Genomic DNA, 13,349 nt, shown 5'->3' on the forward strand with positions numbered 1-13,349 from the left:
GTCAGATAAGGGGCACCAGACAACCCTCCGTTCAGCTCTGTATGAACATTCTAGGGAGGATGGTATCCTTTAAGCAGGGCTCAACAAAACCCGGGCGCCAGGTCGCATTGGCGACTAGAAATAGCGACCTCACGCCTGGGGCAGCACAGCTGGGGGTATCCTGTCTCTGTGGACCCCCCCAGCGTGATCGCGTCGGGCCGTTCCGCCGGCGGCCGAAAATTTAGGCCGCGGCTTTGAGGCCTTCTGCGGTCCTATGATTCCTTATGGAATCTGGCGCCCTCTTGTGGTCGCTGTTGGTATGACAAACCAGCAATGCTAATTTCCTCTGCAAAGTTTCCTCTGCCTGTTTTATATTACCTGCCTCTTCTTGCCTTTATTTAGAACCCCCTAAACATTATATATATTTTTTATTCTAACACCCTAGAGAATAAAATGGTGGTTGTTGCAATACTGTCTGTCACACCGTATTTGTGCAGCGGACTTACAAGCGCACTTTTGTTGGGAAAAATAATTTAGTTAATAAAAAAATAAGACAACAGTAAAGTTAGCCCAATTATTTTTTATATTGTGAAAGATAATGTTACGCCGAGTAAATTGATACCCAACATGTCACGCTTCAAAATTACACCCGCTCATGGAATGGCGACAAACTTTTACCCTTTAAAATCTCCATAGGCGACGTTTAAAAAAATTCTACAGGTTGCACGTTTTGAGTTACAGAGGAGGTCTGGGGCTAGAATTATTGCTCTCGCTCTACCGATCACGGCGCTACCTCCTATGTGTGGTTCGAACACCGATTTTATATGCGAGCAGGACAGGGCGCGTTTAAAAATGATTATTTTTTCTGCTTATTTTAACTTTTTTTTTTTCCACTGTTCTTTTAAAAAAAATGTTGTCACTTTTATTCTTATTACAAGGAATGTAAAAATCCCTTGTAATAGAAAAAGCATGTCAGGTCCTCTTAAATATGAGATCTGGGGTCAGAGAGACCTCGGATCTCATTTACACTAAAATGCAATTGAAAAAAAAAATTGTCATTTGAAAAAAAAATAAAAAATGTCCCTCTAAGAGCTATGGGCAATGACTTGGGGGGGGGGGGGGGCGGCGACAGCGCTGCTATCTTCCCCTCACTCGTCTCCATGTCAGGCCAGGGACAGGTCCGGATCGCCGTCACGGACCTGGCGCCTAACTTTTTAAGCTGGCTCCTAGATTCCAAGCAAATTTGTCAACCCCTGCCTTTAAGGCAGTGCCCTATGCCCAGTTACATTCCAGGCCTTTACAAGACATCTTGTTGGCTTGGAACAGAGGAAGAAAAGCTCAGTATTATCCAATGTGCTTATCTCCTCAGGTATGCTTAAACTGGCTGCAGGATCAGAACCTGCAAAAGGGAAAATCCTTTCCCCTGCTAACTTTTAGAGTACCGACTACAGATGCCACTCTCAGGCTGGGGAGCGACCCTAGACAGGCTCACAGCCCAGGGGAAATTGTCAGGGACAGAGCAGATCATTACCATCAATGTCCTAGAATTACAGGCAGTACATCTAGCCCTAAGATCCTGGATGTTGGAGCTTCAGGACTGCCCCATCGGGGTTCAGTCCAACAATGCCACAACAGTGGCCTAGATAAACAATCAAGGCGGTACCAGGAGTCGTTCAGCTCTGAAAGAGGTTTACTACATACTAGCCTGGGCAGAGGGACGTGTGTCCATATCCCGGGAGTAAAGAACTCAAAGGCAGATTATCTCAGCCATCAGATCTGCCCGGGGGGAATGGGTCCCCACACCCAGAGATGTTCCAGGAAATTTGCCAGCATTGAGGGTGGCCAGAGGTCAACCTACTGGCATCCAGGTTCAACAACAAGCTACAGCAGTTTCTCTCGAACAAGAGCACCTCTGGCAATTGGAGCAGATGCTCTGATGGTTCCATGGAGCCAGTACTCACTGGTTTTTCTCTCCGATCCCTCTCCTTCCACATTTGTGGAGCAGGATTCGGAGAGAGTGAATTCCAGTCATTCTGGTGGCACCAGCCTGGCCCAGAAGGCTGATTGTGTGACTGACAATAGACAGATCGGTTTGACGTGGAAGCATCCATGGCCCATTGTCTCAAGGTCCTGTATTCTACCCCAATTTACAGCCTCTAAATTTGACGGCATGGCTATTGAAGCCAGGGTGTTAAAGGACTGTGGCATCTCAAGACCAGTGGTGTTTACTCTAGTGAATGCTAGAAAAGCTATCAATGGGAAGATTTATAAGGTCTGGAAGACTTGTATTGTTTGGTAAAATGGCATACTCAGAAATGGGCAATTGGGATTATTCTCTTTTCTACAGTCAGCTGTGGAAATCGAATTGGATTTGAGCACAATCAGAGGTCAAGTTTCGGCCCTATCTGTATTCTTCCAAAGGCCTTTAGCCTCCCATTCACTGTTCTAAATCTTTATGCAAGGTGCAACTCTCTTGCTTCCCCCCCCCATTAGGTCACCCGTGTCCTTGGGACTTGAACTTGGTGCTGTCTGTGTTAGACACAACCATTTGAACCTTTTAAGGAAATTCTATTAGACTTGCTGTCACGCAAGCTAGCCTTCCTGATGGCTATCACCTCGGCTAGAAGGGTGTCGAGTTGGCAGCCCTTTCATGCAGGGAACTTGATCCTTCACCATGACAGTCGTGTTACAAACTGTTGCATCCTTTTTGCCAAAAGTGGTGTTGGCCTTTTGTTTAAATCGGGACATTATTTTGCCACTTTTTTTTTTTTCCTCTCAGCCTTATTTGGCGGAAGAGAGACTACTGCATTCTTTGGACTTTGTCCAGGCAGTCAAGGCTTATGCCGCGTACACACGAGCGGATTGTATGGCGTACTTAGTCCGTCATACAATCTGACGGACAGTCCGTCGTACTTTCCACTGAACGGACTTGACCACACACGGATGCACAAACAGTCCGTCGAAAGCTTGCGCGATGATGTGTACGGGACTAGAAATAGGAAGTCCAAGGCACAGCAAAGCACCCTTCCGCCGTGTAAATCCTTTCTGGGCATGCGCCATTCTTAGTCCGTCGAACTAGCATACTGACGACCGTACTGTCCGCTGAAACCAAAGTACGACGGACAGAATTTCGAAAAAAACTAAATTCTTAGTACTCCGGACTGCACGCTGAAAAAGTCAGCTGAAGCCCACACACTAGTGGATTGTCTGCTGAAATGTGTTTCGACGGACTAAGTACGCCATACAATCCGCTCGTGTGTACGCGGCATTATTTGTCTAGATCTGAGATCCGAGGATCCAGACTCCTTCTTTTTTTTTTTTTGTTCTACCAAAAGGACCCAAGAAGGGGCAGGCAGCTTCCATTGCCAATTGGATCTGTCAATTCATCACTCAGGCCTTCGGGTCTGAAACATAAAGCACCTCTCTTTAGGGTGAGAGCTCATTCTACCAGGGCTTTAGCAACCTCTTTGGCTTTTTGCCATCAGGTATCTGTGGCTCAGATTTGTAAGGCTGCTACCTGGTCTTCAGTGCATATGGATGTTCAAGCAGCCGAGGATTTGGCTTTCGGCCAGTGTACTGCGAGCTGCCATATAAGTTCTGATGGCTATTGTTTGGCAGTGTGTCTCCCTCCCCTGAAGGCTATTACTCTTTGACATCCCAACAGGCAATGAATGTTAGCCTGACTCTTTCCTATGATGTATGTAAAAGAAAATAGGATTTTTACGTCATACTTGCCTGTAAAATCCTTTTCTTTGAGTACATCATGGGACACAGATCCCTCCCCTCTTTTTTGGGGATTCAGTGCTTGCTACAAAACCTGAAGTGCTTCCTGTATGGGAGGGGTTATATAGGGGATCACTTCCTGTCTGAAGACCTTTGGTCTACCAGTGTCCATTCACCTAATGAAGTATAACCCAGCAGGTAATGAATATTAGCCCGACTCTGTGTCCCATGATGTACTCAAAGAAAAGGATTCTACAGGTAAGTATGATGAAAATGAATCTTCTTTTTTTTTTTTTTTTCTTCACTTTCTACCATTTTTTATAATAACATACCGCATAACCAGGTCAGTACAGTGTCACCATATGACTGGTGTGGCAGTGATCAGTGACTTGGATATTTTGTAGATGAGCAACTCTTATCCTCCTATTGGTTAGTGGTTCCAAATTAACTACTGCAGTAGGGAACAGAAACAAGATACGCTCAGCATCTTTCCAAATAACTTTTGTATAGCTATTGAAGGTTTTTATACACATGATTACGTAGGTATCGCATTATTATTACAATTGTACGTTTATGATAACAAGGGGCGTTACATAGGCAGGCTAATTCTAATCAGGACTCGAAAAAAATGCAAACATTTTTTTTTTTTTCTTCTTACTGTGACCAAAGCAGTAGTGTTACCATGGTGACACTGTGCTTTATATATTTGCTTATAACCGTGATTATCATGAATGCCATCCAATCCATTTATTGTGTACTACTTTAAAGCTGTGTGTGTATGGTTATGTTAATATATATATATATAATCAAATTTTTTTTTTTTTTGAGTGTTTCCCATAAACAGACACAAGTTGCAACTGCAACCACAAAGGAACCCAGATAACTAAACTGTTCCTCCTAGGTTGCACATATCATGCATACAAGTAGTGAAATGCATCCATTTAGCATTTAGAAAATGCAGAGCAAAATGTCAGGTTAATGGTGCATGCGGCAAAGAACATGAGCACTATGGACTAGTCTCCTGACCCTAGAGTAGCTAGGGTAAGAGGGCTTGATATCCAGCTACCCCACACCTTGTCAAAAAAGAGGTCGCTTTCGTAGTTCCAAAAGTCAGCCTATACAAAGGTAAGCTATTGTAGCCAAGTAGATGTAGATGGTTTGGAAGTTCCCGTTCAGCTCTGAATGATGGTCTTCTTGGTGAAAGTATCAAATACGTAGTTAACATTTAGTGTGTGGAGAGATCTTTCATCAAAAATACCTAATAGACAATTTTTTAGGATGTAAAATGTTAGGGACACCTTCAACAGTATGAGGATCAACCAATTTCTGACCGGAATGAAGAAACTAATGGGTGGGACCAAAAACAATGAAGTCGGCTTCTGCCTCCTAAAGCATTCTGGTGTGGCGCGTAAAACTATCTTATACATTCGACAAGGGTTGCAGTGGCTCTGAAGAAATCTTTATTTGCATAACTCTATCACTGGAGGCTATGATTGAGCTTTTATAAGAATCCACAAATTCAGTGAATTGAGTATCTAAGTTAGCCCAGTGGGTCTGTGCATTCACAAACCTTGATGTAGAATCAGCCATTTAATGCAGAGTAGTATTGAGATCAATTTGGTACTGTTAGGTCTTCTGAGAAGCTTCTCTAAAGGTGCCACCCGCAGAGGAAGTAAGTGACCCAAGCTGTGCTCTCAGGGCATGGTGAATCTGAAAATAAAAAAACAAGGCGGTAGAGGAAAGGCTAAAGTCTGTCCTTAATTCGGTAAAGGATTGGCTTTGGCCAGTATATAAAGCTCAAAGGTATTCTCCCATCGGGCAATCCAATACTGTGGGTGGTGAATCGTGAGCAATTTAAAACCGGGTTATGCCAAAGGGGGTTGTTGGGTGAAGTGACCCAAGACTTCCTAGAAAAATGTCTCACTAGAGTGGTAAAGGCAGCCTTGTTTGTAACGTTTCTGTTCCTGGGCAGGCTGACCTTTCTCTACGGTATAGGATATTGTGCAGAGTCTCAAGGGAAGATACTATAGCTGCTTTGGTGCAGGCGTTGTTGTGAGGGATAAAGCCAATCATGTGCCACAACTAGTTTGTATGCTAAATAAAAGAAATTGGGAAAGCCAGACAGGCTAAATGGGAGGGTAATTTCAGAATTTCCTGAGCCATCTTGGGGGCATGCCAGTTCCAAAAGAAACTCGTACAAAGAGTCAATTTTTTATTTTATTTTTTAAGATATTTGGGAATTTTACAAGTTTGTAATGGGGCAGATATTAGTCACATAGGAGTGTAAAGGAAACTCTACCACCACACCCAAATAGCGGAAGGAAGGAATGGACCACTTGATGTTGTGAATTCGGATGAATCACCTGCTCTGCCCCTGTATCTGAGGGAAATGGCTTGGACTTGGATTTGGACCAGTTGATCTGGAAACATGAGAATCTACCAAGACTCTCCATCTCTCCTGTAGGAGAGAGTATAAAGACCTATAAGGGCCAGCTAGATATGAGTATCTGCGTATGAGGTTTGCTCCTTTTTTAGTGCCAATAATAAGTCTCTGAATAGTAGATTGACAAATCCAGACAGCTAATTATTCAATGGCCAAAGTGGCCAATGTGAAAAGTAGTGGAGACAGAGGACAGCCCTGTCGTGTTCCCCTGGAGATGGAGAATGCCGGAGAGACTGGGGTATTGACTAAAATTTTAGCCACCAGATCCGAGTATAGGAGCCGTATCCAGGCAATCATCTGAGGACCATTCTAGGCTATCAAATGCCTTACAGGTATCTGACACAATAACTCGAGTAGAAGAGTGGCCATGGAGATGCTGTATATTCTGTAAAAGTCTACGAATGTTCATTCTTGTAGAATGCCCTGGATTGAACCCTCCCTGGTCATTTTGTACCAGGGAGGGGAATATTTGATCAATTGGCAAGTACTTTTTTCATAATTTTGGTATCAATTAATGGGCCTCTAAGAGACACAATCCAATGGTTCCTTGTGTGGCTTGAGGAGGACAATCAAAGCCTCCCGCATGGAGGGAAATAGCAACTTCCTTCTATAATTCCCTAGTGATCTCGGTGAGGTTACATTTAAAATGCTAGGTATAGGTCCACTCTCTCCATCTATTTAGCCATGCAAAAACAAACCCCCTAATGTACGTTTTTTTTTTTTGTTTATTTTTTAGAGAAATAGTTGAACATATGGTCCTGCATTTCAAGGCTCAGATCTTTGGAGATCGTAAACCGGTATTCGATGGCAGAAAGAACCTGTACACTGCAATGCCTCTTCCAATCGCCAGGGACAAAGTAAGCACCTAAACCTTGAAGCGGCCATGTATTTTGCCAAAATAAGTTTGTCTGCCTTTGCTGTGGGTGTAAGGCCCCTTTCACACGGGACGGTATTGGTCCCAGCGGATCTGCCATCTCAGTGGGGGATCTCTCCGCTGAGTAGCCAGATGACAGGTTTGTGTCTAATCATCTATGCAGAGCAGACAGGGAAACGGCCCACTGTTCTCTATTGGGTGGTCGCATTGGAAACGGACTGCATGTCCATTTCCATCTGATTGTCATCTGATCTGCTGGATAGATGGCGAACTTATCTCCATCTGTCTAATCATTTATTTTTTTGTTTTTTGGTGTGTGGACCAGATCAGAAGCCAGCAGGTGAAATTGGGTAGTCCAATATGGTATGCCTGAAAAACAGGCAGACCCAATCAGTTTGCTGGTGTGAAAGGGGCCTACTACAGGGCACACCTAGTCTGCCGATGGCGTTGTATTTCTATTCAGAGTTCTTCATTAAAAATAGTTTATTGCATTCATCCTTATTTGTTACTAAAAAATAATAAAAAAATATAGAAAATAATAAAACTTAGTGTAAGGTGAACAATACACTGGACCCAGTTCCCCTAACCTGGAGAGCGACAATCGTCCATTCTGACCTTGCCACTGTACCAGTCAGGGGATTTCTCTCCTCTAAGCCCGTGGTGACAGGACAGGCTACGTGGGTTCTGATTGCTTTAGAATGCTCCTAAACTTGCCTCCTGATGAGGTACGATTTGGAGATTAAGCCGAGGGGATTGCTAAACCCCGGACCAGTGAAGTTATACGAGGTGTCAGAGCAGTTGATAGCTGCTCTCCATGTCGGCGGGACTGGGGGTGGTTGATGAGGGCCTCCTTTGTAAGTTCACATTATGGATTTTTCTGTTAAGGTGAACTTGTCCTTTAAGGGCTCGTTTGCATTTTCCTGTTGCCCTTTCAGCAAGAAAAAGTAACCAGCTGGAACTGCATGCAGGCAGCCTGTCACTCTATTAAAACCATGGCTGTATGGGCCGCAGTCTTAGTTTAACAGGGGAGCATTGGGCTGCGAGATTGCATGCCTGTCAATTAGGAACTGCTACTGTAGCTGTACAGCTGCTGCATCATCATAGAGTAACATAGACTGCCTGGGCACAGCTCCTAGATGGCAGCAGCATAAAAAAGGCTTACTCATCTATTTGGACCACAGCAGTTTATGAATAAGCACCAGGCTCGTCCACACAGCATATTTCTAGCGACCACCAATAATTGTGGGATTTGTTTACTGTCATTTCTTCCTACTGTAAAATCATACGAGTTTTTTTTAAAGTCGCAACTTTACCAGCTTTGACCCAGCAGTGGCCGAGAAGTGGAGTTCTATGGCAACATGGTAGGGCTTTTTATGAACAGCCCTCCCAATGTAATTTTGCGGTCTCTGCTTCCATTGGTTCATGTAGTGGAGGTATATAGGGTGGCAACAGCAAGGGTCCATAATAGGTTGGCATGTGTAGTTTGAACTCCTGTACTGTGCTTATGTCCCAAAGGCTAAATGGTAAAGTTCCCATAGAATAATGTGGTCTGTTTAGAATTTTGCGAGAGATGAACCTTAGCTGTCTTTGCCCCAATTCTAAGGAACATCAGTGACCTCCGTTTATCCAAGCCGGTTTTTCACACATTTGCAAGGAATTGCAACAGTCAAAAACCTAAGGAACACAGTTTTGTAATTTTATGGAGGCATATAGTGACTAGTTGGGGTGCTTTTTACCATTGTGTTTTTTTTTTTTTTTAATTCTCGCACATTACAGCAGGTGGAATTGGAGGTCACGCTACCCGGGGAAGGAAAGGATCGAATCTTTAAAGTTGCTATTAAGTGGATGGCTTGCGTCAGCTTGCAGGCTCTACATGACGCATTATCTGGACGGCTTCCCACCGTCCCTTTTGAGACTATACAGGCATTAGATGTTGTGATGAGACATTTACCCTCTATGAGGTATGGAAGGCTTCAACTTCTGTTTAAGTCTAGTCAAACTAGCTGACACTTTAACTTGAATGAATAATTCCTGCAGTTGTATGTTTTTGTATACCAAATAATTTTATCTTTTTTCATTCCCAGGTATACTCCTGTAGGTCGATCTTTTTTTACTGCATCCGAAGGATGTGCTAATCCTCTTGGTGGAGGTAGAGAAGTTTGGTTTGGTTTCCACCAATCTGTCAGACCTTCACTCTGGAAAATGATGCTCAACATAGATGGTAAGCACAGAGTCCAATGTTTGGTATGTCTTCACTGACTCAAAGATCTGTTTTAAGGGGAACAAAACTGCATCTGAGCACCACAAATAAAATAAAAAAAACCCTTTTAAATAAATTTTTGATTATTTAAAATAAACTTTCTCTCATCTGTGTCTCCATGCTTTGCTTTCTTGGGAAATTAATTTTGAAATGCCCCCTTAGCATTACTAGCTGTGGTCCTCTCGAGTAAGTGAGGTTGATTCATGTAACCTTTACTTCCTGGAATCTATCTGCCCTTCACTTAGGCATGCAGACAGAAGAAATTGCATTTGAAAGACCGCTGCGCAAATACAGTGTGACATAAAATATTGTAATGACTGCAATTTTCTTCCGGAAGTCTGGCTCCCTCCGCTGCCAGACCAATTAGAGCAGCGCGCTTTGTGAATGCACAGTAGGCAACAGTAGCCAAAAGCTTCACTGCCAGGTTCCTTTTACTAGGAATGGCAGTAGCTGCACCTGACAGCCGATCCAAAAATTGTCTGAAGTGTCGACATTGTGGGCTCCCTGGACAATTAAGTGTCCATATGTTAAGTCAGCAGCTGCAGGATTTGTAGCTGCTGACTTTAAAAAAAAAATTGTGGGGGAGCTGGACCTCCACTTTAAGTGGTTAAACTGACCTTGTTTGCGGACCGAAGTTCATGCCTTTTGATCTATAAGAATCAAATATTACATTGTTTATAGTTGTCCTCATAAGTTTGCATAACCTGGCAGAATTTGATTTCTTGACCATTGTTCAGAGAATATGAAAAAACATGAATATATGAAAAATAAGAGAATATGAAAAACACAAACTTTTTTTCACTCATGGTTAATGTTGGGAAAAAAGTGGTAATTACTGTGCTAAAATTGCAGTTGAACAATGGTGATACAGTTGCTCGCAGCAGCTACATATGAATGTGACAAAAACTCCTATATAATAAAGGGGGGAAAAAAATGTAGCGCTAAAAAATATAAAATCAAATGGTGAAAACAGTCCACTAGAAGTCCATCTAGATGGATAATGAGTTCCCAAAACTCAGAAATCAATCCTGTAAGGGGGGAGTTGGCAGTCAACTCTACTTCTAAGCAGTAGAATCCAAACAAACGGATATGGTGAAATACTCTTACCAGAGTTGGTGGACCTGTATGTCAGTGACACCAGATCTTACAGGCATAAAACGATAGTCACTTGGAATGACCAGCTGCATGAGGTCCTTTGCCGTCCACAAATGTCAGGGAAGTTCGGCAGGCCAAAGCGCAGACACCAAGTAGATCCAAAGATGTGTCTCTAGAATCAATCAATGCACATATGGGGCGAATAGCATGTAAAAACATAAAAAAAGATCCGGAACAATTTTCCTGGCAGTTGAGGCTAAGGTTTTAGTTGGTCTACCTGACCGTGGTTTGGTTTAATCAAAACTCCTCGTTTTCCACTTTTTGATTTGAGTTTGGACACTGCTGATTGGCATTCTCAATTCATTGGATATCTTTTTATACCCCTTTTCTGTTTTAGACAGTTTACCTTGTCCTGCAGATCCTTTGACAATTCTTTTTCTTGCCACATGACTCAGAATCAAGAAACGTCAGTGCAGCACTCGATTAAAGATGCAATGGTCTGTCAGGAGTCCAGAAACTCATTGACCACACACACACACACACACACACACACACACTACAAGCAAGCGGATCACCAATGACACACACACACACACACACACACACACTACAAGCAAGCGGATCACCAATGACACACACACACACACACACACACACACACACACACACACACACACACACACACACACACTACAAGCAAGCGGATCACCAATGACACACACACACACACACACACTACAAGCAAGCGGATCACCAATGAGGATGGTTAGCTTTTTTAATAGCCATTCAAACCCCTTTATGTCAACTTGTGTGCATGTTATTAGGCCAAAATCACCAGGGCATGTAAACTTTTGATCGGGGTCATTTGGGTAGTTTCTGGTGCCATTATGATTCAAGAGTAAAACAGCCGATTTGAGAATAAATGGCTTCAGCCAAACACTAACCATGAGTGAAAAGTTTGTCATTGTTCATATTCTCTGTCGGTATGTAAACTTATGAGCACCAGCTGTCTCTCCGCACTGAGAAATGTTTATAAACATTTTCTGGAGGCTTTTTTTTTTTTTTTATTTATTTTTTCTTTGGCAGCTGTAAGCAGAACTGCTCTGCACTTGTTACATGAATCATGGAACTGCCGGTGTTTCGTCACATATGACGACCCATCATATTTGGCTACCCGCTGGACTGCGCATGCGTGACGCCGCCATATGCGTTCCCCCCTTTGAGTCCAGGTTCAAGCCCCACCATCCAAGTGGACATAGAGTTCAATTATAATAATGGCAAGCGAGGTGAGGCCGTGGCCGGTTGCGGGCCCTGTGTTGGAACGCCTATGGCGGCAGCGTGCATGCGCACTCCAGCGGGTAATAGAATGTGATGGGTAGCCTAATGTGACATGACGCCGGATTAAGATTGAAGGGTGTTGAATCGATCGCAATTCTTTTTTTTTTTTTTTAACGATTGATCATGCAGCTCTACTTAATAGTAATTTTGTAACTCTAAGGGCCAAAACAAACAAGTGGGGAGTTCTCTGCAAATTGAGGTGGAGATACATCAGTGGAAATGGTTTTAATTGTTTCATTTTTTGTTTTCAGTATCTGCTACAGCGTTTTATAAAGCACAACCGGTCATAGAGTTTATGTGTGAAGTTCTGGATTTTAAAAGCATAGAAGAGCAACAAAAACCTCTTACAGATTCCCAAAGGGTTAAGTTTACCAAAGAAATAAAAGGTAAGTACCTTGGCAGTGCTTGTTTATTCTGTTCAGCTGAATGCCCCATTTTAGGCATTAGTTAAGGTCCCAGTGGATCGGGTTTGTGTGAGCTAATGCCTGAGGACTGTGTGCTTCCTTCACACTTTTAATGCATTCATAGGTTATCTGTGAAGAGAACTTTAAACAGGAATTCGAGCTTCGAAATTCCAAAGGGAACTTGTACCTTCATTTCCATAATGGAATACATGATGGGTCATCTGTCAGATTCCTGAAGAACCTGGCTAAAAATGACCAGTGTACACAGTTTGTTTTTTTTCCCCCCAAACAAAGGTTGTGGCTGATATTTTTTCCCCTGCTTAATGCCTGACTGAGCCTAAAATTGGTCATTCACCACTTTCCTACTGGTCACTTTTACCCCCTTCCTGCCCAGGCCGATTTTCAGCGATGTCACACTTTGACAGTTGAGTCATGCAACACTGTACCCATATGACTTTTTTTTTTTTTTTTTTTTTTTGGTAGTATTCATCGCTGGGGTTTATTTTTTTTTTTTTTTCGATAAACAGAATTTTGAACAAAATAAAACAATTTTCATAGTTAACATCTTGCAAACGGGTCATTTTTCTCCTTCACTGATGTGCGTTGATGAGGCTGCACTGGTGGGCACTAATTTGCAGCAATGGGGGGACTGCACTAATAATTAGAACACCGATAATCAGTTATGATGTCCCTTAACGTAAACATAAGGTGGTTATCCGCTTTCTTCTCTCCTCACGCTGTCAGCCGGAGGAAAGAAAAGTCAATAACCAGCTTGTGTTTACACCCCGTGATCAGCGGTCATTGGCTGACAGCTGATCACATGGTAAAGGGCCGTTGTGATTGCCCCTTTAATTCAATTTGTAAAAAAAACTTGAGTCCGAAGGACTTTGTGATCACAGAGCGCGATCAGAGGGGGTGTGTCCATGGTCGCCCTCCTGGCAAACTAAGCTTGCGCTGTAGCCATCTTTCGAGCTACAGCCCAGGCGGGAAGTAGTTAAAGGGCAATTCTGCTTTCATGGAAAATGTAGCAAATAAAAATATATAGCATGTGCTATTGCCTCACAAGCCTTGTTGTAATTTTTAACAATAAATTGCATCTCCTTTTTTAATCTGCAGCCGCTGATATTTTTCTGTAAAATTCAGTGCAATATGATAACCTGGAGGTGGTTCTGTACACAGTTGGTGTACAGAACTTCCCCCCGGAAATGTGATTTACATGTTTGGCTCACTGAT

The 13,349-nt window shown here is 42.9% G+C and overlaps 1 protein-coding gene across 4 annotated transcripts in view; it reads left to right on the forward strand.

Annotated features, from left to right (window-relative positions):
* The window catches only part of AGO2 (argonaute RISC catalytic component 2), a 96,685-nt gene that overhangs the window by 42,634 nt on the left and 40,702 nt on the right, over positions 1-13,349 (forward strand). For all 4 annotated transcript variants that reach the window (XM_077493383.1, XM_077493385.1, XM_077493384.1 and 1 more), the window contains exons 4-7: positions 6,882-7,002; positions 8,796-8,980; positions 9,104-9,240; positions 11,964-12,098. In XM_077493383.1, coding sequence (XP_077349509.1) covers positions 6,882-7,002; positions 8,796-8,980; positions 9,104-9,240; positions 11,964-12,098 — 578 coding nt within the window. The remainder of the gene's footprint in view (positions 1-6,881; positions 7,003-8,795; positions 8,981-9,103; positions 9,241-11,963; positions 12,099-13,349) is intronic.

The sequence above is a fragment of the Lithobates pipiens genome, unplaced genomic scaffold (assembly GCF_037356315.1).
Source record: "Lithobates pipiens isolate NorthernLeopardFrog02 unplaced genomic scaffold, aLitPip1_a1.2 Scaffold_19, whole genome shotgun sequence".
NCBI lineage: Eukaryota > Metazoa > Chordata > Amphibia > Anura > Ranidae > Lithobates > Lithobates pipiens.